We start from the raw sequence: 26,610 nt of genomic DNA, 5'->3' as shown, positions 1-26,610 counted from the left end.
GAGCGGGTGGGGGAGCCCGTTCGGTGCCGTTTACCTGCGATCCAGGTCTGAACCGTTCGGGGAGGAATCAGAACGCAAAGCTCCAGGTGGAGGACCTCTTTCCTGGGGGGGACACAGGGGTGAAATGCTTGCCCGGTGAGGAAGGAGCCCCCCCAAAAAACCATTCATCCTCCCCCTCCAACCTGCTACTGGGTCCAGCATCCTCCGGCTGGTGGGAGGAGGAGAAAAGCTCCCGAGAAATGCTGATTTTGGGGGTGATTAGAGAAAGAAAAAGGCCCCACCAGCCCCTGCTAGCAGCAGCTTGAGGACAGAGTCAATGAATCGTTGCATTAAAACTTGCTGATATCGTGATGCAACCTGGTGCCGAGCTGGAATAAACTCACCCGGATTTATTCTGAATTTTTTTGGTCGCAGCTGGCTTTGCACCAGCTCACGTGTGATGTTTCGGGCAGAAGGTTGAGCCAAATTGAACGCATCTGCTCTTTCGCAGCCGGGATAATGCCGCCACAAGCTCTGCATCCCCTGCTTTTGGGGGCTCAAAACCTTTCCAAATAGATATATTTTTTAAAAATCCCCATCAGCATCGGCTCAGGGGGGAGACCCAGGAGAGTCCTGGCTTCCCAGCCACCTGGAATACAAAATGATGAGCAGCACCGAGCCTGCTGCATCCTCTCAAACCTGCTTTAACTACAGGAAACCCTCCTCCCCGCTTCGGCGGGACGGATCCAGGCTGCGTCTTTTAGCGGGGTTAGTGCCATCGGTGGCCGAGCGGATCCCGTTGCGGGGGGGTTAGGAAGCGGTAGGGAATGCGAGAGAGGCTCCTGAGCTCTTTACTTACGGCTGAGGCAATGGGGACCCCCGTTTCGGGGCTGCGATGGCAGGGGCTCCATGGGGATCTTAATGACTGAGGGAGGTGGGAACTGGGGAAGAAAGTGGGGAAATTCGGTGAAGGCAGCGCCTGGGTGGGCTCCGAGACCACCTGGAGCACCCAAAGGGACCCAAATCCTCCAGAGGTGGGTGCACGAGGAGGAGGAGGCGGCGGCGGCTTTGCCTTCCTCTTCCCAAATAAACTCTCTGCCCTTCTGCCCGGGGAAGGCTCTGCAGCAGGGGGTTGCACGGGTTAACGATGCTTTGCCACCGTACGATGGGTGCCGTACCCTCAGCCGTGGGGTTTTGGCTCTTTTCCCTAAGGATTTCATTTTTGCCACGATTTTCCAGCTTTCTGGACACTTTGAGCATCCCCTGGAGCCTCCGGCCAGCCCTTTAAGCATCACTTAATCACCAGTCCTGCTTACACAGTGAAACCCCTCCATGAATCAAAGACCTTCATCCCAAACCCACCGACCTGGAGGTTTCGGTGGGACCTTTCCCTCCCCAGCCAGTCCGGGATGCTCCCCCCATCCATAGGAGCCCCCCACCCACCCCGCACGCACCTCCTCATCGCTGCTGCTATCTCCTTTGTTGCCTTTTTTCTTCTTCTTCTTGTCATCCTCCTTCTTCTTCTCCTTCTCGGGGATGATGTTGTCAATCCAGGCCAGGTCGTGTTGGGAGAAGACAAAATCCAGCAGCCGCCTCACCAGGATCAAGGCTAAAATCTAGGAGGGGAGAGACGCAAGAGCGGGATCTGCAAGAGCATCTCTCATCCCAAGAGCTGGGGAACACCACGGGACCCAAATTTCCTTAAATCTCAAAAAAAAAAAATCTTCTAAACGAGGTTTGCAATAGCAGCCCGGGGGACGGCCTTACCATGACGGGGAAGATGATAGCGGCCACGGTGGATTTGAGGATCCAGAGGACGGCCAGGCAGACGATCTGCACCAGCGTGAAGAGGTGGATGCGGCGCAGCGGCACGTGCCGGAGGAAGACGTAGTCGGGTTGGTGCTTGGCCGGCATGAGGAAGAGCTTGCAGCGTTCCCAAAACTGCGGTGGGACGAAGGCCGTTGTTAGCCCTCGGCCCCAGGCTCCCGGGTTGCCCAGATAAACCCTCTTTTAGTCCCCGAAATGGGGAATTTGGGGCTTTTTGGTGTTTCTCAGAGGGTTTTGGATACCCACGCAGCTGGAAATGTTGGATGCGTGCAAATTTTGGGGTCAAAATCCCCCTTTTTGCCCCAGCGTAGGACCCCTTCAGGGTCATCAAGGAGGAGGAGGAAGAGGAGGAGGAGGAGTGCTTACCTGGATGCCGTTCAGCGACGCGACACCCATGTACAGAAAGACGCCGTACAGCACCGGCATGGGGATGTACTGGGGACACGGAAAAAACACAGCGCTTACCCCAAGGAAGGCGGCAGCTCATTCCCAGGGACTGGGACCAACGCTGGGGGCCATGGAGGGGGGGAAATCCAGCTTTCGGGGGAAAATTCAGCTTTTTCTTCCCAGGTCCCCAAATATCTGCAGGGAGGGAGCGGGGATGGGGGAATGGGAACCTTTTACCTTCAGGATAGGGGCCAGGAAGACGGAAATCCCCGTCAGCACAAAGACGATGATGCCCGTCACTCTCTGCTCCCTGGAAGGGTGAGAGAAGCAGGATGAGGCCGTGCTGGCTGGACACGCTACTGCGTCTGGATTCCCCGCCCCACCCTGAGGAAGAGCATGGCCGAGCCTTCCTCACCTGACACCCAGGAATTGGGGCTGCTCCCCCGGGGCGCTGGTCTCCGTCTCCATCTTCAAGCTGTCGATGTGGGCGATGGAGATGACGGTGGCCGCCACGTACCAGGGCAGCCCCATGAAGGAGCAGACGGCCATGAGGATGCCCACCCAGAACAGGTCCAGGTGGTAGCCCGCTGCTTTCTGCAACACAGCACCCAGGAGGGTCGCAGGGGGGCAATGCGGCTCGGGAAGCTGTTCCTACTCACCCCAGAGCCCAGCAAGACGAGGTTTCTCCCGGAACGCACCCTGCAACCCCCCAATGCACCCCCTGAAGCACCCTGCATCGCCGTGGTGCATCCCACGTGGCTATGGTGCACCCTGCGTCACCACGGTGCACCCTGCATCGCCCTGAGGCACCCTGCATCGTCTTGATGCATCCCACGTGGCTACGGTGCACCCTGCGTCACCACGGTGCACCCTGCATCGCCCTGAGGCACCCTGCATCGTCTTGATGCATCCCACGTGGCTACGGTGCACCCTGCGTCACCACGGTGCACCCCGCATCGCCCTGAGGCACCCCACATTGCTATGGTGCACCCTGCGTCACCATGATGCACCCTGCATCGCCTTGATGCATCCCACGTGGCTATGGTGCACCCTGCGTCACCATGATGCACCCTGCATCGCCCTGAAGCACCCTGCATCGCCTTGATGCATCCCACGTGGCTACGGTGCACCCTGCGTCACCACGGTGCACTCTGCATCGCCCTGAGGCACCCCACATTGCTATGGTGCACCCTGCGTCACCCTGGTACACCCATCGTTGCTGCGGTGCACCCCACATCGCACTGATGCACCCCACATTGCCATAGCGCACCTTGCATCGCCATGGTGCACCTCGCATCACCCTGAAGCACCCTGTATCGCCGCGGAGCACCCTGCATCACCCTGATGCACCCCGCATCACCCCACATCACACTGAAGCACCCTGCACACCCTCACGCACCCCACGTTGCCACGTTGCACCCTGCATCACCCCACGTCATCCTGAAGCACCCGGCATCACCCTGATGCACCCCACTTTGCCACGGTACACCCTGCATCCCCACACAGCGCACACTGCATCACCCATCATTGCTGCAGTGCGCCCCACATTGCGCTAGTGCACCCCATATTGCCATAGTGCACCCCACATCCCCCTGAAGCACCCTGCATTGCTCTCATACACCCCGCATCACCCTGATGCACCCCACATTGCCACGCTGCACCCTGCATCACTCCACATCATCCTGAAGCACCCCGCATCACCCTGATGCACCCCACGTTGCCACGCTGCACCCTGCACCGCTCTTCATCACCTCACATCATCCTGAAGCACCCTGCATCACCCTCATGCACCCCACGTTGTCACAGTGCACCCTGCATCCCACGCAGTGCACCCTGCATCCCCCCACTGCACCCTGCGCTGCTGCAGCGCACCCCACAGCGCCCCGCTGCACCCCACTACCTACAGCATCGGGTGAATGTAACACCCCAGAGGCTCTGTCACCCCAAAAATACAGCTTGCAAAGAAAAGAGCGAGCCCCTGCTTTGCACAGCACGCCAAACTGGGGCAACCCCCCCCCCTTGCCTTCCGGCAGCACCCGATCTGCACCCCAAAAGCGGGTGCTCGCGGGAACGCAGGCGGTACCCGAGGCGACGCTGCGCCCCGGAGCATGGGACGAGTCCCGGCTCACCCGCAGCTTGTGCTCCTTCCTGTTGACGATGACGGCCGTGATCTGCTGGTCCATGAAGATGAGGATGGTGACGAGGAGGGCGGGCAGGGCGCTCGCCAGGTAAACCCACCACGGGTTCTTCCCGAAGGGAAACACGAACCACCCTCGGTCCAGACGGGTGGGCTGGGGGGGGAAAGAAGGGGTTCGGACACCGCGGCCGAGCCTGGGCACGGCTCAGAGAGCGGGGAAAAACCCCAGCGCTGCCATTTCGGGAAGCCCCCCCCCCGAACCCCGTTTTCCTCTGAGCATCATCCTATCCCATATCCATCCCTGAATCCCACCACCATGCAGCGGTACCCAAACCACCCCCAGCATCCACATGCCTCAACCCCAAATTTTCCTGGGATGCTCATCGGGACTCCCCACCACACCGATACCCTGGATGGGGGGGGGGGAAGAGAAATTTTTGGCAATGCTTCCGGAAAGGGATTTTATTGCTTTTTTTTTTTTTTTTTTTTTTACCTTAAAATCAGTAGGCACTTGGAGCTTTGGGGTGTTGAGTCCGAAAAGCACATCCAGCCCCACAAACATTAGTATGGACATAAAGATAGAGAAATCGCTAATAAGTTTACGCAGCTGCCGGGAGCGAGAAAAGAGAAAGAGGGGGAAAAAAACCAACAAAAAAAAGGAAGGAAAAAAAGTCACAGAATTAGAATATTCCCCCAGAAAAAGACGAAGTAGCTTTTAAGAAGGTGCCCGGACATCGCAGGAGCCACGATTTTCCCCAAAAACCGGTGAGGAGCTGGAAAGAGAGCGCGGGCAGAGAGGTGAGGGGTCCCCCCCGATGCGGCCGAACCTTGATGATAGTGGGGATATGGAGCTTAGGGGTGTCCAGTCCGAAACAGGCATCCACTCCGCAGAAGAGCAGGATGGAGAAGACATTGGAAAAATCAGCAATGAAAGCCCTGACCTGGAGGCGAGACGGGGAAACGGGGGTGGAACGGGTAATTAATGGGATGGAGAGGTTAATCGATGGGATGGAGAGGTTTGCTCCCACTTTGGCATCCTTCCCCGGGGCTTTCCAGCTCCGCTCACCCCCGGGTAACCCGGCTATAAGCCACAAAACGCAGATTTTTTTTCCCCTTTGCATCACAAGGTGATGGGTTATTCAGCATGCAAGAGCCAAATCAGCGGCTAAAAGCTTGGGGAGGATTCTTCTAATTGCTCCCAACATCTAGAAATAAAGATTTATTTTCCCGGAGCTCTTTGCATCCAGCAAAGAGCCCGACAGCTCCTGTTTTTCCTACCTTTTGGAAAAGAGGAGGATAAAACCCAGCGCTTTCCTTACCTTGGTGGGGAAATAGCGGCTGAATTTGAATTTTTTCAGGGTCAAGGTCATGGAGTAGGTCCCGAAGAAGAGGATGAAGGACATAAGGGCCAGGTCGGGTACGAATTTACAGGATTTCCCCACTAAGCTGCCGCCGTATTTGAGACACTCCTTCTTACTCAGCTGAGTCCAGTCCAGAGCTGTTAGGTTAATAGCATTGTACTGGGGAGAAACCCCCCCGCAAAAAGCAAAATTAGCATTTGAAGTAATTGCAGCGTGCGAGGAAAAGGGAATTTCCTTGCCAAAAAAAGCAAAATTCGCATTGTAAGGAATTGCAGTGTGCAAGGAAAGAGGTATTTCCCCACCAAAAAAAGCAAAATTAGCAGTTTAAGTAATTGCAGCGTGCAAGGAAAGGGGTATTTCCCAGGGCTGCCGCCGCTGGGAGCCCCATAAGCATGGGAAAACCCCGGAGCTGCTATTAATTTGGGCAAAAAAGTGGGGATTTGGTGCCGCCGAGCCCAACCGTGAACCCAAATCAACGCAAATCCCGCGTTTCCCTCACTCCGAGCTGGCGCACATCGCTCCCCGGGTGCAAAAGTCCCTGGGATTTGCCCTCCCTTGTCCCAAATTTCCCACCGGGATGAGCAAACCCCCTTACCAGAGAAACGTTAGTGGTATTTGGTGCCACTGGAGCTGAAGCATCAAACAAGGTCGCGTTGGCTGCGGGAAAGGAGTTTGTTATTGACATTTTTGGCTAATATCGAGGTTTCGGTATTAAAAGCAGCCGGGCTTCATCTGGAGAGGCACGGCTGAGCCCGGCTGGGGTCGAGCACATCCTCCGAGAGCCGCGCGGGGATCAGCATCCCGAAGGCGGACCAGGATTTGGGGAGAAAACCCCCTATTTCTAACCCCGCAGAGACTTCTCCCTGATTAATCCCATGCGCCGGTGGAGAACACGGCTTCTCCTTCGGCGGCTTCTCCCTCCGGGGCTGGCGAGTGCCGGGGCGGGAGGTATTTTTTAAGGAGCCTCCCAGCTCCTAAAATTTTTCGGAGCTTCCCAGGGAAGCCGCCGGCAGCGGGGTTGAGCATCCCGACACCCGCGTCTTAAAACCATGGGGGTAGAAGACTGAAAATGCAGCCTGTTATCTTCAGAGAGGTGGCACCCAATCATGCCCAAATTGCTTTTTTTGTTGGGTTTTTTTGTTTTTTTTTTTTAATATTTTAGGGGTGTTTTGGTGTCTCACTGCAAAAAAAAACATCCTTTCTAGCCCCCGGCACCTTCTCCTCCAGTGCAAAAAGCGGCTCCGCTCGGCTCTTCGGGCGACGCAGCTCCGCGGCTTCAGGAGCACCCATATTCTTTATGGGTGCCCCTAAGCGGGGTCCGGGACCGCTCTGCCCCCCCTCTTCCCTCCGGTCCATCCTCTTCCTGCACCACGCGGGAATTTCGACTGCCCCGACCTGCCGCCTCCATCCCCGGCACCGAGGATTAATGAAGGAGAAGCGATTGCTGGGTTAGAAGCAGAGACCCGGGGGCTGCCGAAACCGGGCTCTGGGAAACGGCGCTGGCAAACCCAGCATTAAAAACGTTATTAGTATTATTATTTTTTTCCTCCATAACCTTTTATTTTTCCAGAAACCGGCCTTATTTGTGATTTCTACAACTTAAAGGGTAGCATACCACTGGTGGTATTTTAAGAGAGGACCCCTAAGGGCTCTACATAAACCCTTTTTATCAGAGCAGAAAGAAAAGTAAAATACATGGAAAAAAAATAACAACAAAACCCCCACGGGGGAAGAGTATCAAATATTAAAATAGTTTTAATATTTAGAAGGCGATACTCACTTGAGATTGAAATCAGCCCAAATTGATGTGTGCAGCAGAGACAAATATGGTACAAATCAGTTATAATAATCAAAAATCAGAACTAATAAAAAAAAAAGATAAAAAAAAAGGACGTAGGGGGGAATAAACACAATTTCTCAATATCTAGAGGAATGGAAAATCCAATGCGGACACCGCTGCCTTGGGTGCCCAGGGCAGCGAGGGTGAGGAATGGGGCTGGGTTGCAAAGAGGCTTAAGGTTTTTTGGGGTGCAAATGCCTCTCCGCCACCCGGGGTTCGCTGGGGATGGGGGCTTGGAAAAGGGGGAGACCTCCCTGGAGGCTAAAGGCTTCGCCTTCCTCCTGCGTTAAGCCGCGACGGCGGGTGCTGCCGGGCAGACGCCGGCATATGCGGGTGGATGGAGGTGGTCACGGTCCCGTTCGGGATATTTCAGCCCCCCGGGGACCGCGTTGGGCATCAGGCTTCGCTTTTCTGCAGGTCAAATTTGGGAGGGTTTTGGTTTGGAAAGGATTGCGTCATCTCCGGGTGCTCCCTGCTGCGCACAGGGCTTTCAAAACCCAACGGGATTGGGTCACTCAGCGGGTGGTTGATCAACAGAAATCGAGAAAAAATACAAAATTAAACCAAATAAATGTTATTTCCATGGCGGCAGGTAAGATCTCTTCTTGCAATGAGAGACTTATTGGCAACACATGGCATGGCAGGTCTTGGATGCTTTGATTTCTGGGGAGAGCTTCACCATCACGCCTCTCTGCCTCCTCTGTCTGCAGCCGATACTCCCCAAAGCTGTTAGCATTTGGACTTGTTCAATAAATTCAGCTCATCTGAGAGCAGGCGGTCGCTGGCATTAGCCCAAACCAAAGATCTCCGCTCCCTTCCAGGTGGCCGCGGGAGCATCGGAGCTGCACGACTCGGACCGGGGATCATTGGGTACGTCTATCCAAGAGCAAAACCAGGGGAGCCATCAAAAGACCGTCGGCCCAGAGCCCGATGGCCTCTCCTTTTTGAAAAGGAGTAAGAAAGAGGAGAAAAAACAGTCCAAGGACGTTTCCACACCCATCCAGAACATCCCGGGGTGTCCTGGACAACGGAGAGGACAAAACCCCTCCGGCGTATTTTCTGGAGACTAAGTTTCCAACAGCAGCAGGCTGGAATTAATGATCTAAAATGTCTTTTTTTTTTTCTTTCTCTCTGTATTTCCTTTTTATCCATCCAGGTCCGGCTGCTGAGGCCCCGGCTCTCCAGCACCGTTCGTCGTCTCCTGGCAAGCACCGACGCGCTCATCCGTGGCGGACAAGGCTTTGCTTCCGTCTCGCCCAAAATCACCCTCAGAGGCGGAGGATGAGCTCTCTCCACCCCACGCTGACCGGGTAGCTGCTTCCTTCCATGTCCTCGGTCAAAGATCCAGCGGGATTTATCCAGGGCGGGACCCCCCCCATCCCCTTCACCTTCCCCATCCGGCGCCGAAAAAGATGTGTACTCACCTGGGTCGGGAGCGATGCACTCGCACTTGTACATGGTCACGTAGTCCGGCTTGAAGTCCGAATTGATGGGGTAGTACTTAAAAGCTCCGATCATCTTCTTGATGGCGTCGTAGATGAAGATGAAGCTGATGAGGGTGGAGAAGCCTTCCTCCGTGAAGCGGGTGATGTACTTTATAATGAAGCTGGCGTCGGTGGCCACCAGGATAAGGCACTGTAGGGCAGAGTGCAAGCCGATCCAGAGGCGAAACTCCATGTAGTCGATGCCGTTGCCTCTGAAAGCGGGGACAAGGCGAGAGCAGCCCCGTGAGAGCGCGCCGTGGGCTGGAGGACAGCTCCCACCCCGGTACGGATGGCTCCCCGTTCCCCCTGGCATCGCCCAGCACCTACTTGCTGAAGTCGAAGAGCAGCTTCTCAAAGATGAGGATGGGGCCGGTGCTGCTGAGGATGATGAGCGGCTGCCCGGCGAAGAGGCAAAACATGGAGCCTGCCATCGCCGTGCCGAGGAAGCTCTCCATGACGCCCTGGGGATGGATCAAACCCAGCGTTACGGTGATGCTGTGCCACGTTACATTCCCACAGACACCCCGGATAGAGATGGGAATTAAGGACCTCTGCTTGGACCCATATAGGACGGTTGGGACCACGTCCTCTTGCTCCTGGCGTCGCCATTGAGACGGGTTTTCCCACCCTGCAGGTATTTCAGGACTGCCAGTCCCACTTGGCAACGGATTTCCATCCCCAGCATTAAAGCTTGGCATGGCACGAGGAGGGTAAAACTCATCCCGTCCCATCCCACCCTGTCCTGTTCCGTCCCATCCCATCCCTGCTTGCTGTCCCCAAGCCAAAGTGACCCCCCCCTCCTTGGACTCGACCTGGTAGTTGTCCGTAGCGTCCCCAAGCAAGCCCCCAAATGTGATGGCGTTGGTGATGCAGCCCAGGTAGATGAACAAGATGGCAGAGATGGACTGGATATGAAAGCCTTCATAGAAGTCGCTCGGGAACCAGGGCAGCTTCCTCTTGATATCCAAATAGAGGCCACCGCAAAACCTAGGGAGACACCATCAAGGACCAGATGCACCAAAATAGATATGGTGCTGCGCAAAAGCCTGCGCCCAAAAGGATTTCACCCCTCCGTGCCCCAGGAGACCACCGGGTGAGCCAGCAGGAGATGCTGATGGGTGCTGGCACCATTAGAAGTTTTTTGAGCGGTGGGGTGCTGCTCACCTGCCGGTCCACGCAAGCTCTTCTCCGATTTCGTGAACTTCGGGCATCTCCCCATCGTCGCTGCCTCCTCCACCACCCCCGGCGCTCGCCCCGCCGGCCGTGCCGTTCATCTGCCCCACTTCGTTCAGCGAGAAAACCGATTTCCTGCGGGAGAGAGTCACCGCCTTACCAAGCCGGTCCTGATACAGGGACCACGACCAAGGCCATGGCGTAGTTCTCCACCTGCACTAGAGCTTGGGTTTTGGGGCGAATCTGGAAAGATCAAGAGCTGGATTTGCTCAGCCCAGGGGGGTAATGCAGATTTTGCAGAGGGGAAATGGCTCTGAGCTGCTCTGGGGCCAAAACTGCTGAAAAAGCATCATTTCTGGAAAATTTGCAGAGATTATTTCTAGGGATGAAGGCAAGCAAAGCTGTTGTCCTCCTCCAGCATCTCCAAAACAGGAGAGATGGGGATGGCCACAGGGCTGGGACCGGCCCCACATCTCCCACCTACCTCTTCTCAGCCGAGGGTACTTTTTTGGGTGGCTCAATCCTAATGTTGGGGTCCCACTCGCCGGGCGGCAGGACGATGACTTCATCCAGAAACTCATCTATGCCGGCGATCAGGTCTTCTCTATCCCGGGCTTTGTAGGCAACGTCGCTGAAGAGCTGGAGGTCAAGAGAGGAGAGGTGTCAGCCTGGGAACGGTGTCCAGCACGCACATGCCTCGCGTTATGGGATTTTAAAGCTCGTTCGTTTGGGCAATAGGATGAGAATTGCTTTTTTTTTTCCCTTAGCTCTGAGCAAGGGGGTTCCCGGTGAGGGCCGGGTGTCGCATCTACTCACATCATCCACCATGAGGGTTGCGATGGCTCTGCCGATCTCGTTGTAGGATTTGGCTTTTCCCGCGGGACCAAGGAGAATAAAGAGAAACCTGGGAAGCGAAAGGCGCCGTGTTGGCAACCTCCGACCACCGGCTTCCATGTGGCGAGAGCACTCGGTGCTTCGGACCCGAAGGAATTGCGCTCACCTGGTGGGGACGGGCACCTCCGTCACCCCTCCCAGCATCGTGGCCTGGAGGAGCCGCACGAAAGCCACGAAAGGCTTCTCCAGGAACTCCACTTCTCCCACCAGCACATTGGAGGCCTCCGCATCCTTGGGGATCTTCTTGATGAACTTGTTCTTCAGCTGTTGGAAAGATGAGGGTGGGGAAGGGAGCGGTTGCCGAAATTTGGCTTTTCCCCCTCTTTTCCACACCCTGAACGCAAAAGCTGAAGCCGCAGACTCAAACCTCTTCATCTCTGATGGTCCCAGGACTCCCAGAGGTGGGGATTCAAGAGCCATATCCAAGAATAAACCAGCAAGAATTCATAAAGCTGAATTTCTTCACTACCCAAAACCATCACTAAGCCCGAGATTAACTTGAAATGACACGCTCGGGGCTCTCTAATGCAAGGTGCAACCTGGGCGGTTTGCAAAAGGTGCTTTGCTGCGCTGGGGTCTATGCAAGGAAAACCCCGTGCAATCCCCCTGCAGAAAATCTGAGCCAAAAAATACAGATCCTGGAGCAAGCCAGCATGCAATTTTGCAAGTCTATTTGCAGCCCCGGGCTCCCCGAGACCCTATATAATGCAGAAACACAGCTCGGTGCTGTGCGCGAGGGATGTTTTTGTAGCTCACTTTCCCCCAGTCTCATCCTCGGAGCAGGAACAAATAATGGAAGTAGGAAACCTCGTTCATAGATTTATTCCCCGGGTCTCTTCTCCCCTGCAGCTCTTTCATTATTAGTCTAAAAGGGTTCAATACCAACCCAGACAGGGTGTTATTATAATCTATATGCCAGCATGAGGGGAGGCATGTGAGCCGGGCAGCAAGCCCTCCCCTTTCTAATCTTTTAAACCCAAATGGAAAAAAATAATAATAATAAAGCAACTTCTCCAATGCAGCTTGGAATAAGCAAGAGCAGGAGTTAACAGTGACCACTAAGCTTCGTGTAACACTTAAAAAGTCCCTTTGTAGTGGGCCTAATAGGGCGATTAAACCTAAATGCTTTGCATATTTTGGGATTAACCCGCCGCACCCCACTGCTGGAGGCTGATATTTGGGGTTCGTTAGTGGGCGGTTGGCTTGCTTTATTTGCCAGCTCTAATTTAGGAAGGTGTCCTGGAAACCTTCTGCCTCCTTGATATCGTGGCATCCCTGTCCCGTGGCTCCCAGCAACACGGGAATTTCCATCCTTCGCTTCTCCCTAAATTGCATCACCCCAGGTAAGCCCAGCAAGGACACCCCAGGGGAAAAGCAAGCTGTTATCCCCTACAAACCCGCGTTGCGTTTCGTTTTCCATTAGGTTTACGCTGAAATCATGTACAAACAGCAACAAAGCAAAGCCCACAGAATGCATCAACAAGCTAAATAGCCTTGATATCGGGATGGGGATGGGACATCTAGCAAAAGAACGGCACAAAGCCCTGCTGATCCATCGCATCAGCAAGCAGAGATCTGCCCATGAACTGCCCGAGCAGCCCAACCTCCTTCCCAGCTCTCCCGTGCAAAGCAAACCAGGGGGGAAAAGTCCCCGACGCACTCTTGGCTGAGCTTTGCATTAAGAAACCCACCTCCATCACGGTGCAAACAGAGGGAAAAACGGAACCCGCCTCTATTTACAGACCGTTATCTCGAGAACAGTACTCATGTTTGCAGACCCAAGTGCTTGGACGGGATTTACCCCCTGCAACCTGCCCTTACCCAGCCAAAGCAAAGGCTCTTTTAGGATCCCTGCACTCTTCCAAGCACCTTTCCTTCGCTATCCAAAGATTCTAAGGAATTTTTTTCTCCACCCTAAGGATCTCAAGCTACATCAGCACCCTCGCATGTCCCTAATTCTGTGTTCAACTTGCAAGCGCAGGTATTATTTCTGGGACAGCTTCCCCCATGAGTTAGCAGGGATCAATACGTGTATTAATTTCCCTAATTAGGAGTTTGTGCGGTTATCGATCGAGCGAAGCCGCACAAGGCTCACATGCACCTTAACAATCACAGAGCCCCTGCCCCGTCGTGGGTCGTGTCGGAAATGCTCCCCACAGCGTCGCGCTAATGTTTTCAGGGACAATTACCTGGTCGGTGCTCGGCGTGTCCGAGATGTCGTTCATGCTTCGACTCTGCGCGTGACCTGATGGAGATAAGACAGAAGGTGAGAAAACCGCCCCGTGATGCGCAGACAAATTTCAGCCCCACGTGCAAGGAGAAAACGTGGTGGGAGGACTTCAGTGCAAAGAAAAAAAACATTATTTGTTATAGCTGGGCTTGCAAACCAGGTGCAATAAGATGAAAACCCAAGAATATGAGTTTTCCTCACATCAGTCACCCGGTGGTTACACGAACCACATCTCATTTATGGCTGTAATTGCCCACTCTCGTATTGCAACTTGATTTTTTCTTCCCCCGCTGCTTCTTTTAGGACCGTTTCCGCCTCCCCGCCGCCCTCCCCGGCTTACGCAGGCGGCCGTAGCTCGCGCTCTGCCGCATCCGCAGGTCCTCGGTGGAGCGGTGGAAGGCGGCGCCGGCGGCCGGGCTCCGGACGGGGCTGCGGGCTGGGGGAAAGGAGCCGTTAGAGGAGAAGTAGGTGCCATGGGGAACCGTTGGGTGATGCTGAAGGCAAGAGGCCGGGCTGAAAATCAGCTGCCCGGCAGAGACGTGACCCTTCCAGCGCTGATACACCAGCAATTCGCTTTTCCCTCCCACTCTCATTTGTACTTTTATCCCACCCATAGTAATTTTGCCATTAGCAAAGAGTAAACTGCCTTAACCCAAGTCTCCCCGCTGCGCAAGGAGCCTGCACCACCCCACGCCCCACCAATCCTCTCTTCGAGGCTATAAATGGGTTCAGAAGTGCAATTTCTGTTACTTAGGAAGACCCAACGCTTCATTTGGCCTTTTAATCTCCTAATTCTCCAAAGAAACCTACCCTTGAAAGTTGCCGTGAACTTCAAAATACGTTGGCCACCACCAAGTTTCACGTGAACGTTTCTCGTCCCTAAACTGGGGACAAGTCCCATTTTTCATCTCAGTTGGTTAAACTGAATTACTTAGCTATAAAGACTTCCCTTTTCCCCCATGCATTTTTTGTGTTAAGCCCAGCATTTCCTCAGAACACCTCCTGAATTCCCAAAACTGTGTTCTCCTTGGGAAAAAAACCATCTGGACCCGCTTTGTTGAGCTGCTCTGCATCTCTCTGAAACACCAGCTGCAACCACAGCATCTATCCTCATTTTTTTTTGTTAAGCCCACTAAAAATGATGATGAAATTCCCACTGGGCATGTCCCTATTTTCAACGTGCCGGCGGTATTTATTCCAATATCACGGAGTTGCCGTTGGCACAAGAAATGGGAGGGACCCCTCTGCTCCTGCCAGTGACCATCTTTTCCTTGATGTCCCTATTTGCAAACTCAAAGCGATGCCATCGTCTCAGCAAGGAACCAGAAACACGAAAGATGCCCCTATTTTTCCTATCTACAGGGACTAACCACAACATTTCCAAGTCGTGTTCCATTTTGAAGGGTTCTGGGCAAACGTTAGCTCAAATAGCTAGTCCTCCGACATGGGTGATGGCTGCTTTGAAATCTGGGGATGCCCACAGGGTGGGAATATTGCTTACTGATGGCCTCTTCCATGTGCACTTTGAGCTTGGGCGCTGCTGTTTCTGTCTACCCGGGGAGCAGCCGAAGCCCGGCAAATCCCGGGCTCCACCAAATGACCTCTGTTTAAACCTAAGTAAATAATCTAGCGTGAAAACAAACAAATCCCCTTTTATAATGGCTCAAAAATAGGCAGGTTCAACCACGGAGCAGACTGGATTTGTCTGTAGGCTGCTCTGCCAGAAAGTCCCTTGGCCAAGCGACTGCCAGTGCCGTTGTCCATCACACAATGTTGATGTCCATCACACAACGCCGTTGCCCGTCTCAGCAGACATCTCCTTGGCTTCCGGCTCCCGATGACCCCTCACACCCTTAAAGTGCCAGAGCTTTTGGGGTCTTTCTCAATGCAGTAAATACTTGGGTGCCCCAAATGGTTGGGTTTCCCCCTTTCCTTCTCCCGAGATCTTCCTCCCCCCAGACTTGCTCACCAAAGACTCAAGGATGCAACCAGGCACAGGTTGGACCCCAAGGACTCACTAGTGTTGGAGGAGACGGACTTTCCGATGTCGGCCAAGGACCGGTGGATTGGCTTCTTGGTTTGGTGACGGTGTTTCCTGAGGAGCACGTAGCTTATCTTCTCCCGCAGCTCCGGCTTGAGCAGACCATCCTCGATCTGCTTCTCAATGACATCGTCTGCAAGCACCGAACGAGGGAGGTGCGTGGGTTACCCCACCGCAAACCCTCCCAGAAAGCTCAAGACAACGCCACTTATTGAACCAAGTTGATGGCTCTCAACTCCTGTCTTTGCTTATTCCCATGCAAGTTGGTTTACATTTGCATGTAGCAAATAAATGCATTTAAATCTATTCCCAGAACTTTAGGACATGGGGAAAAATCCATCCGAAACCACTGGTAACCACCGGCTCCTACCTATAATTTGGGGCAAAGAGTAGCCATCTAAGTCGAGGAGCACGGTTCCCGTCTGTAGACACGTCCGCAGCTCAAACAGGCTATGCAAAGACAACGTGGACACGTGGGGCTTGCTCCACCTCTCCCCGCCTTCCTCCACCTTTTCTTCAAACTTTATCCACCTGAAACGACAGCGGCAGCCATGGGGATGGGCAGGGAGTGGGGACGGTGTACCAGAAGGGAATAAGAGAATTGCTTTTCCTGCGGTGTTTCCCTTCTGCAGGAGGCTTTGCAAGCCTGAATTAATTCGTCCTGCAAAGTTTTTGCTTGTTGTTTAGGGTGGGAATGGAGAAATCAAGTAACATTATTAGACAAAGCGCTGCTTGCACGGTTGCAGAGCAGAGCAAAACCTCTCGGCTCCACCACTGAACTCAACCCTGCGGACGTGACCCTCCTCAAATTGCTCCTGCAAGATTTGGGAGGTTTTCCCATGGAGCTGACCTTGCCGTAGCCAGGATCCGCACCCGCATGGACCAGCCATGCACGCTGGAAAGCAAAAACCCAGGGCATTGTAAACATCTTTTTAATTCCTTAGCAATGCTCAGACTTCAACCTGGGTGCTTCATTCCCATGGTGGGAGACGAGAGGGTTTGCAAGCCCTTGGAAATCAGTCCTTCCACCTCCTTGTTTTTCCTTAATTTTACAAACAAAAGACTTCAGAGCAAATTCGGGAATGATGGCTGATTTCTCCCAGCTCCCCAGGAACGGGGCTCGGGCTCCGGGGAGGGCAGGCGTCTCTCGGCAAGACGTCAATTTGGGGAAGAAAGCTGCTTTTCCTTTACAGGAGGTTTGCAGGCTCCATGGATTAGCTTTCGCAGGGCTTAACCTTACAACTTTTAACTGGTACAACTGGGATTTGGGCTCCTGCTGCCGCAGAGGGCACAGACGGAAAGGATGTAGGAGGGCAAGGGTTTTTGGAAATAGCTGATGGTTCCCGAATGCTGCAGGGGAAGGGTGGGGAGGGCCCGGGATTGTATCGGCTGCAGGGGGGTGCATTAAAATGCTGCTGCAAAGAGAAAACGCTGGGTGTCCCTATTAAAAAAGCGCCAAAATATTATCTGGGAACACCAGGAATGGTCTCTGCTGGCGACAAAACCCCACAGCATCCAAAAATATAAAATTTGGCCCTAGTGCCCATCACTCCAAAGCTCCCCACCCTGATTTCTTTGCAGAAACCCCTTCTCCAGCCCTTCAAACAACGCTGCTTTTATTGAGAGGAAATTCAAGCTTCCCGCCATAGCACCCGCTAAGCCCCGTCGGTGCTCGCCCAAAGCCGATTAGGTCGCTTTTCGTTTCTTTTTTGCCCCGTCTTCCTACCGAAAGTGGGTTAGCGCGCACACAGGGCGGCAGCTTGGAGCGGCGTGCGGGACTCGAGGCACGTTTCCAGCGGCACCTTTGCCCTGGGACCGGCATCCCGTGATGCTTTCACCAAGGCTACAGCAAAACCCCATCTCCCTGCTGCGCACAGCTTCTTTATTTCCATTTATTTCCATTTATTGCGGATTTAGCCGCAGGTAGCGCTGCTCCCACCAAGGGGGTGCTCTCCTGCGGCTAAAGAGGCTGAACCGCTCCTCGCCGGAGAGCGGAAATCCGGGACTTGAGAAACCTCCGTCCTCCTGGAGGGAATTTGGAAAGCTCCATCTCAAGCCCTCCCTGATGACAATCCCAATGCAAGCGCTAATTTTTTGCCTTCTGAGCTTTTTGGGGAGCGGGGAGGGATGAGTAGATACAGAGCTATGCAAAACCAGGGGGGGGAAATAAAGGATTTTAGCAACAGCATCCCTGCGCTGCTGCCTTTTGAGCAGGGATGGCAACCAGGAGGATGCTTAAGAGCTTTCCAAATTTTTGGTGATGCCAATAACCAGCCCAAGAGACGGGATAAGCACCTGCAGGGCCCGATCCTGCTCTCTTCCCCATCCCTCCACATCCAGACTCGGAAATCCCGCATGTGCTACTGAAAGGAAAGGGCTTGGGATGCCATCAGCATCCCCGACTCCCTTCCCAAAGCTCCCCAACACTACTAGCCCTTACACAGCTGAGGCTAGGAAGAGAAAATCCCCCTTGGATTTGAGATTTTTCCCTTGGATAAACTCCTAATTCAACAAAGTGAACGCCACTTGCACCTCCTCTAATACTTTGATTAAAGATTGTAGTGGGTAGGGTTTTTTTATTATTGCTTGAGAGGTAGAGAAGTTTAACTCTTGGCCTGGCCAGCAAAAGTTGGGGTGGGGGTGGAAAGACCTGGGAAAATGTTCTTTATGTCACCTATTCCCATTTCCCAGCTTTCTGCTCCAATTCTCCAGTTTCCCAGCATGTTACCCTGTTTTTTTCACCCCCCCAGCCCTTTCTGCAGGGCTTTGCTCTCATGCTGCAACTGGGAATGGGAAAAGCCCCGGCTCTGGGGTCGATCCAACCTGGGGAGACACGGGAGAAGATGGGAAATCTTCCTCCCTTCCTCCTCCTCCTCTGCAGGCTGCAGTCGCTGTGCAAAGACCCCAAAAACACCGTGTTTTCGGCATTTCCCTAATTCAGGGATGGCTTTTTTTAACCTCATTTTTTTAACCTCATTCCCTGAACCCGTTTCCACCCAGGAATATTTATGGAGGGATCTTTACCCGACACATTTTTCAACCCAAAGCATCTCCCCTCCTCCTCACCTGGCCGATTCTTTCCACTCCATCTCCTCGCCGTCGTGCTGCAGCGTGTCCATCTCCGTGAAAAGCGTGGGGTTGGGAGGCTCATCGTCTTCTCCCAAGATGTAGCGGAGGCGTTCGGCAGCCGGTGACACTGCCGGGGCACGGAAAAAGAGGTTTACCATCAGCCAGAGACATGATGATCCCGCACCGTTCCCATACGGAAAGCCCTATGGGGGGTAAAGAGGAATCTGTAGGGCTATTTAGGATCCTGGGGTAACAAAAGGAGGTTTTGAGGAAAATGTTTAAGGGGAGAGACACTGAGGAGTGGGGAAACTCTAAGTAATCCTGTCCCAAAATCCCTGTGCAAAGAGATACAGGATGCTGGTGGAAAGGATGAGCGGAGGCTGCGTAGCAGCCAGGAGGGGAATATATAAGTCCGGGCTGGGAATCGAGGAACGTGGCCACCCCTATATACAATATAGTCATTCCAGGAGCATTATGCGCCCCGTTTCTGTGGAGTATCCCACACTTTTCCCTACCACGGATCCTGGTTTTGCTGGGTTAGAGCTTCCTGCCATCAGCAACCAAATCCTTACGGTCTCCGGCACTGCGTGTCGGGATGCACGAGTGCTCGGCACATATTTTTCCACTGGATCCCCAAGGGGAACGTGTATCATTTGAGGGGAATAATACAAATTTACCATTTCTGCAGGAAAAATCCAGCTTCTTGCTGCAAATAATCGGCCAGGCTGGGGAGGGCACCTATTGCCTCCTGCTCCCCGTGGTGTGTTTCAGGAAGGGGAGCGGCGACACGTACCCCGCCTGCAAACCTCCCGACTGATGGGAAAAGGGTTTTTCATCTTTGGTGCATTCCCCGCGGCCACGGGAGGGTGACGGACCTGCCCTCTCCTCTGAAAAAAAAAGCCAGGCTGGGTTTTCTCTTAACCCTCTCCATCTTTGCGTGCTTTTCTAGCAAAGCCTCATAATTTGGGTTGCGGGGACAATCAAACACCTGGGTATGAACCTGGCCATGGCACGGATGGGACGCTCCCCAGCTGCCCCGTTATACAAAACAAGAGGTTAAAATCAGCCCTACGCCAAGCTCCGCGGAAATGGTGTATTTTTAATAAAATCTTGGGTCTTAGCCCTCTCCTAATACAGCAGGAGTTAATCCAGCTCGGAAAATGTCTGTGTTAGCAGAATCCTCCTGTTCTCAAACCTGGGAATAAGAAAGTCGGGTAATAGGGTACCCAAAAAAGCAGGTAATTAAATTGCCGCGTGCGAGCAGAGGAAAAACCAGAAATATTGCCCTGTCCTCCCACCAAAGCAGACAAAACCCAAGCCGCGGTGGCCGTGAAAGAATAGGATGTCCCTTGCACTCTAGGCTGAGCCTGCTTAACCGCTTAAGCCCTTTAAGCCCCACCACCAGGACTAAAGCCCTGTTGTCAAGTCCTCCTTCCACTTCCATAAGCTTCATTATTATGATTATTAATATTCCTGTTAATTTTAGAGCTGGGCTACATGCCTGGAGGGCTTCAGGCTCTTTAAGCCTAAGCGCTGTTCGCGTAAAAGGGGATGAAATCGGTGCGATACCGGCAACCTCCCTCGGCCTCACGCCGTCTGCTTCGCTCTGCAGCCCAAACCTTAAATTTCCTGCAAACCCCTAAATTCACATCAAATGCAATGAGCCGGATGGCGGCAAAGGGATTTTGCTGGAAATACCCGTCTTGGGCGGGATCTCCGGATATATTTGTAAAAAAAGGGGGTTTGGCGATTTTGCAGGAGGGGGGGTGGAGAGGTTAGAGCTTTGCAAATCCTCGACTCGGTGGTTGCTGCTCCCAGCTCTGCCCAAATTCCCTCCCCCTTGTGCTTAAGAACGGGTCCCTCCTGCTTCGACCTGCCAGAGGGTCCCCCCAGCGACTTGTTTCGGGGTGTCGGGGTTGTGACACACTTTGACTACTGAAAACCACAAAAGATAAAGGAAAACTTGCATATAAAGAAGGTTTTTTGGTTTTTTTTTAGCTTTTTTCCCCATCCTCCCCCAGTTTAAGGAATAAACCTTTCTCTCAACACATAACATGTGCTTCCCAGCAGCGGCCGCCTCCTCCGCCCGCCGCTCACTGACCCGAACAAAGAGCCGGTTGCTAAACCAACAGCGCCGGGGCTTTGCCGCGCAGCCAAAATTCACGGGCTTTATCCACCTGGAGGACCCTTTTGTGCCTGGGAAAGCACCCAGCCCGGCAGCTGGTTACAACCCAGCTCTCGGCGATTTTTTTTTTTTTTTTTCCCCTCCTGGAAATTTGATCCAGCACCTAAATTAATCCCGGGAAGCAGCAGGTATTCGCTTAGGAGGATATACCGAATAGCGACGTCTAGGACTTGGCACCTCTGGGGAACGCAAGAATAAAACTACTGCAGCGATACTGGCCAAAACCCACAAAGTCACCCCAAAATCAGCAACTATTTCTTGCAAGACGCAGTTCAACGGGTGCCCAGAGCAGACCCGCACCTCCCTGAACCAGCTTTTACGATGGGAAAACCCTCCCAGCTGCAATTCCAGCTTTACACCCACCAAACCCCTGTGATTTCAGCCACAGTGGATCCGAATTGAGCCCACGGCTGCAGAATTAGCTCAGCATTAACGCTGGGGATAATATAGGATAATTTTATGTACACAAGAGCCTACATTTCTGTGAGTAATCGGACAGGGGGGACCAGTCGCACTGATTTATAACTCCTTTCATGTGAGGTGCACAGAGCCCTTCACACCCCAACTTTGATTCAGCAGTAAAACCTCGCCTAGCGATGCTTTTCCAAACCAAAAATCCCGCTCTGGCTTTAAATACAATAAAAAAGGTGATAAAATGGGGGGACGGGGGAACGCGATGCAGCCCGGGGTTTGCAATCTGGCTGAGCAGTGGGACTAAGCCTTATTTAAGGCTCCGGCACATTAACCATCCGCTGTCGTGGTCCTTCTGAATACGAGACTGCTTTTCCCCGGGGTTTTGTGGCTCAGAAGGGTCCCTTCCCCATAAAAAAAGAGGAGACTGGGGTGCACATCCCATGGGATTAGATGCTCCATTCCTGTTCAAGAAACCCGCAGGTCTGGGAGACTTTTCTCCTTCCAAATATCATCTTTTCTGCTTCCCCGCTGCCAGGGAGCAGCGGAAGCTGATACGGTTTCCTCCCCCCGTTATATTTTTGGGGTGAGCTTTGGAGCTCGGTGCCCTGAGCGAGCGTTCAACCCAACCCCACGCAGGCTCCCAAGTTGCTTTTACAAGGGAAAAGCAAAGCCAAAAAAACATGGAGCCTTTCTTCCCCTCCCGCTCCCCCCGCCGCGGACGCCAAAGAACGATGGAAATAACCTACCTGGAATCGTTTCCATTTTTTCCCCCGTTTCTTCCCGGCTAAACCAAACCTTCGCTGCACGGTACAAAAAAAAAAACCAAACCCCCAAACTTCCTCCTTTATCCACTCAGGCTTGTTAAACTCCCAAGGCTTAAGGAGCAGATTATAGAGAATATAAAGCACTTTCCTCTCCCTTCGGCTCTCATGACGGGAAGTTACCAAATCAAACGGGATGCGTGTAGGAGAGGTGAGCGTTTTGGGTGGCAGAGGGATGGAGTGAGCGAGAAAGGGGAGGGAGGGAGAGGTGGGAGGACAGAAATCAAAAGGTTTGGGGTTATTTTGTGGAGGGTTTTTGTTTTCCACTCGGAGCGAGGTGGGAAAACCCCCTCCAAGCTCAGGGCAGAGATTTTTGGGGGGAAAAAACATCCAAATGAGGGAGATTTCCTGGGGGAAAGCAGGGCTGCTGCAGAATTGAGGCTTTTTGGGGTTTTTTTCCTCCATAAAATGAGTTTGCCCCCCCAAAACCAGCCCAGTTTTATATCCCGGTGGCATTTACCACCTGCGGAAAGGAGGGGACGTGGTCCCGCTCACGTTGCCACCGAAAGCATACGAAGGAGCTGTGAGCAAAGCCCGCTGCAAATAAAAAACCTCTCCCCATGTAAAAAAAAACTGGAAAACTTTCCCCTCTGTGGGGAAAAGCAAAGCCGAGCCCCTGCCCGCTCTGCTGAGCTGCGACGGGGTCTGCTCGACATAAACCAAATGCAAATTTCTATGGGGGGGTGGGGAGAAAAAAAAAAAAAACAAGAGATCGACAGCTACTTTGCTATGCAAAATGTTAATCTTCACCAAGGAGATTTAACAGGACCAGGCAAAGCCCTGGGCAAAAGCCTGTCGGGAACAAGGTGTGATGCCTGGAGGATGTCTGCAGCCCCGGGACCCCGCTGTACCCCGATTTCCTTGTTAGCAACCTCCCCAGGGCAAGGGCAACCTCCCAAGGGCAAAGACAACCTCTTTATTGCCCACCCATCACCTAAGCAGCCTCAAATCCCGTTTCACACCCTGTGCCCGGCTCTCAGAGACATCCACGGGGAAAAATAAACCTGGGATGTGTCAGGAAATGCAGCGGCAAATGCAAACGCCGGACCAAGCAACGGGGGCGATTTCACCCTGGATTAAATGATGCTGCAAAACCCCTCCTGCTTTTTCGGGAAACCCGAGGGTGACTCACTGGTCCTGCTGGCGTTGTCGTTGCCGCTCTCGTAGCAGCCGTGGCCGCCGTCGTCGGTGTCGGAGCGATCCTGGCGCTCGTAGTGCCGCTCGCTCTCGCTCGTCCTGTCCCGGCTGGAGGCAGATCTTCGCCGACGCCGTTTCCTCCGGTAGCCCCGGGGCACAGGCACCCCGATGTAGATGGAGTGGTAATCTAGAGCCGGGGAGGGGGGGAAAGCTTTAGAGAGCAGATCTGGGTATTTCTCACTTGCAAAAGAAAAAAAAGCCAGCGAGATATTTGCCTTCTTCCCACCAGGCTTAAAGCACCCACAGGAGCTTTTCCCATGTCGTGCATGGGATGCGCCGAGCTGAGCGCCAGGAGACCTGATGCATCAGCTGGCAGGGAAGACCCCACTGCCGTTTGGGGCATCCCCGAGGTTTCGCTCACCTTCCTCATCGTCGTATCTCCTCCTTGAGCTGCTGAGCCCCCTCTCGCTCATCCCATCCTCATCCTCCAGCATGGTCCCGCCGCTCGGAGAGAGCTGAGCCCACAGGGAGGAGAAAGGAGAGAGATTTTAAAGGGTGCTGGGCGGGGGAACAGCCTCTTTGCACGCCTGCCGGGTGCTCCCTGCTATGGGAATCCTTCACGCGTGGTCCCGGCGAAATCACAGGCTCCTTCCCGGATGGGGTGAGGATGCACCGGGAAGCCGGGATCTTCCCTGCGGATGCACCAGGGACCGTCCGGCACCTCCTGCAAGCGCCCACGTCTCGCCTCGGCGAGCTCTCAGCCCTGCCTCGCTCTGCGCCAGCCCTACCCGTGCTCCACCTCCGCTCTCCCCATATTTAAGAAAATCCGGATAAATTTCACCGAGGTTATGTCTCCGGTCTCTTGTTTCTGCTGCTCAAAGGAAAGCGTAAGTGAAGCGTAAGAGATTATTACAGAGCTTTGCCGGTACAATTACAGACACAAGTTCAGTTAACAGGGGTTGCTTGCTGGCAATAAGCACTCGTTTAATTTTCAGGGGGGACCTGCACAAATTAAAGGGATTTTGCAGAAGCAGAGTTCGTTCTTTCCCATCTCCTAAGCACAGATTTTACACCATACACATGCTGCCGCTTGCAGATATCTTCCTTCAAACCTGCTGTTTTATTCCCCACACAAGTTTATTTGGGTTTTGCCACAGATGCTAATTAATCTCCTAATTATCTGACCTCCAGTGATTGCCTTTCACACTTGACTTGGATGGGAGAATGGTTACTATTCATGGCAGCCCGGTCGATGCCTCCCAAAGTCACTTTGAGAGCGGTCGGAGAGCCAGCCTCTCCGCGTCCCCCGTTCCGGCTGCTTGCATCCATGGCAATATCATACCATTATCCATCTATTTTAGGGAAGAAAAATCTCAATTCAAGCTAAATAGATTAAAAATATAAAGCGAACAGGGTGTGCACCTCAATAGCTGGAAGGGTCCAGGGCTGGCCAGGTCGGCTCTGCTTGGGTTACCGAATTACTGACCCATTTCCCCCCCCAAGGCAAAGACCGATACGGGCTCCAACCTTAACCCAGTTGCTATTTGAAGACATCTCTTGATTTAACAGATTTGGGATTTTTTTTTTTTTTGACCGCATTAACCCAACACTTTTTGCACAGGAACCAATTTATTTTAGGGTAAAACACCTCTGAGTGGACAACCGTGCCCCAAACCGGGGTGTATTAAGGGCTAACAGCAGCCACAAGCCTTGGCTTCCTGGGAATAACATTATGTGGCTAATTTTGAGGATTTTAGGAAGCTGGTGCTGGCAGGAAAAACAGCAAAATACCCACCCAGCTGCAGGCATACGTATTTTTGCTCTAAAAATGAGCCAGTACCTTCTAACAGATGAAGTGTCACAAACCCCCCAAGAGATTTCCCCGCGAGCTTCAGCGCTAGGTCGGGGTCCCCAGATGATGGATGGGGATACACAACCCTTCAGCTGGGTTTATACTGGGAAGAAATACGACTTTTTTTGCAACCTGGCTTGGCTCTGGTGAGAGCTCTACCACAGCTCTTTGGGCAGCAAAAATAATCCATCTTCTGATAAACCCACGCTTTGTTAGATCCACTGAAAAATGAAAGGTCTTGATTGATTATGGCTGATTTATGAAAGTCATATAGCCTAGGATTTTTTTCCTCTAATTTTTTACATATAAAGCTTTTTGCCCCCAAATCCTTGCATACAAACACAAGCGTGACGCAGACTAGAACTGTTGGAAAACACGACTGTAAGCGCACTAGAAATAAGGGGAGGAAAAGAAGAGCTCTGTTCCCTTTGCCAATTAAACCCCACTACCCCCACCAGCTCTCAGTTCCGCAAAAACAAATTTTACCGTTAATAAACTCACCTTGAGCTCCCCAAAAACGCTCAGAAATCGGAGGACGGGGCCACAGGGTAAAGTCACGGGTGCTGGTGGGTGCGGGAGCCCAGACTGCTTTGAGATAAAGCTGCTCTTGTAACCATCGTATCGACGCCTACTGCCAAACGCTCTGTAGCTCCCAGGTTAAAATGTATTTTGGGCAACACTGATTGACTTTGGGAGCAGAAAGGCATCACGGGATGCAAATAGACCTCCGGAGAGGATGGGACATTCAAGCCAGCAGAGATCTGGTCTTGCGCAGTGATGGTCCCTAGGTGTCAGACCAGCGGGACGTAGGAAAATTCAAGTTGTCCATCTCCAGCTTGCAGAATCTGCATCTTCTGGGATTGTTGGGGTTTTTTTTTGCATCAGTTTTGGCTCAATCGCTAGGGATTTGGGAGGGCAACTGCTTTTATTTTTTTGCTCTGTGCAATATCGTGTACATCTGATCTTAAGGAGTGGAAGAAAATTCTTCAGGGCGGTGCAGAAAAGAATCACCATGAGTGAGAAAGCTCCTAAAACCCCTGGGGACAACAGGATCAGCCCCTGGGCCATCAAATACATTTTGGAGGGTTTTTTTGATGAGGATTGCACACCAAATTATTTTGCAATTTCCACGTTTTGCTTTTAACGTGTTGAACATCCGTAGATTTGATTTCATGGAAACCAAGCTCTCGGTCACATGAGTATGCCCCCTTTGCTTCCCGAGCTGTCCGCTTCTATTTAACGCCTGGCTTGCTCGCCTCCGCTTAGCCTTTTAACAGGGGTATCAATAAATTTGCATCAAAGCAGCGCCTGGCATTTCATCACGGCTGGCCTTGTCGTTAAGCAAAAAAAATGGGGAATGGGAAATCAGACTTTGTGCTTTAAGGTCGTCCGATAAAGGGGCTTTTCTCTCGCCTCTAGGGAGATTATTCGATGGCACGATCCGGAGTCTCAGCAGAAGCAAAGCAAAACCTGTTTGATACTTTATCCCTGCTCCTGTTTTATTAGATTTGCTCCTCCATGTGTAGCAGGGTCAGGTCTGGAGCAAGGCAGCAGCGTTTTCAAGATGCAAAATTTAGGGTGGATTAGGGAATATTATTGGCATCCCCTTTATTTAGAGTTACAAGGCACGTTTGTAAGCGGGGAGAAAAGCTTTGGCAAAGTGCACTTACGATTTCACGCTCTCGCTTAAATCTACCTTTCCCGTTTTCCAGGCATTTGCAGACCAACTGTCCGTGGGAATAGGGAAACCGGGTGCCCAAGCTGATGCATGAATCAACT

The 26,610-nt window shown here is 52.8% G+C and overlaps 1 protein-coding gene across 2 annotated transcripts; it reads right to left on the bottom strand.

The window, feature by feature from the left end:
- Positions 1–34: 34 nt before the first annotated feature.
- SLC4A5 (solute carrier family 4 member 5) lies at positions 35–18,533 on the bottom strand. Of its 2 annotated transcripts, none has more exons than XM_075174641.1 (23): positions 18,420–18,533; positions 15,724–15,884; positions 15,331–15,486; positions 13,653–13,748; positions 13,272–13,327; positions 11,189–11,346; positions 11,005–11,092; positions 10,673–10,827; positions 10,180–10,323; positions 9,828–10,002; positions 9,343–9,476; positions 8,956–9,227; positions 6,287–6,348; positions 5,650–5,850; positions 5,158–5,271; positions 4,323–4,484; positions 2,609–2,787; positions 2,431–2,503; positions 2,173–2,241; positions 1,747–1,986; positions 1,434–1,595; positions 839–920; positions 35–102 (listed from the first exon to the last, which is right to left on the bottom strand). In XM_075174641.1, the coding sequence occupies exons 1-23, from the start codon at positions 18,470–18,472 to the stop codon at positions 68–70; spliced, it is 3,027 nt and encodes a 1,008-aa protein (XP_075030742.1). In that variant the 5' UTR covers positions 18,473–18,533; the 3' UTR covers positions 35–67. The 2 variants fall into 2 exon arrangements, with proteins under 2 accessions (XP_075030742.1, XP_075030743.1); XM_075174642.1 differs by having other exon boundaries at positions 1,747–1,920.
- Between the last annotated feature and the right edge of the window lie 8,077 nt (positions 18,534–26,610).

Source organism: Calonectris borealis, chromosome 27, assembly GCF_964195595.1.
Source record: "Calonectris borealis chromosome 27, bCalBor7.hap1.2, whole genome shotgun sequence".
Classification (NCBI taxonomy): domain Eukaryota; kingdom Metazoa; phylum Chordata; class Aves; order Procellariiformes; family Procellariidae; genus Calonectris; species Calonectris borealis.
This window is presented reverse-complemented; position numbering and strand designations above follow the sequence as displayed.

Bases quoted from the DNA above. Each gene is read 5' to 3' on its own strand.
- SLC4A5 (XM_075174641.1), bottom strand. From the start codon at position 18,472: ATGGACACGCTGCAGCACGACGGCGAGGAGATGGAGTGGAAAGAATCG. The intron at 9,477-9,827 runs GTCGAGTCCAAG...ATCCATCCCCAG, and splicing joins ACGCTACGGACAACTACCAG to GGCGTCATGGAGAGCTTCCT. The intron at 1,987-2,172 runs GTAAGCACTCCT...GGGGACTAAAAG, and splicing joins CGTCGCTGAACGGCATCCAG to AGGGTTTATCTGGGCAACCC.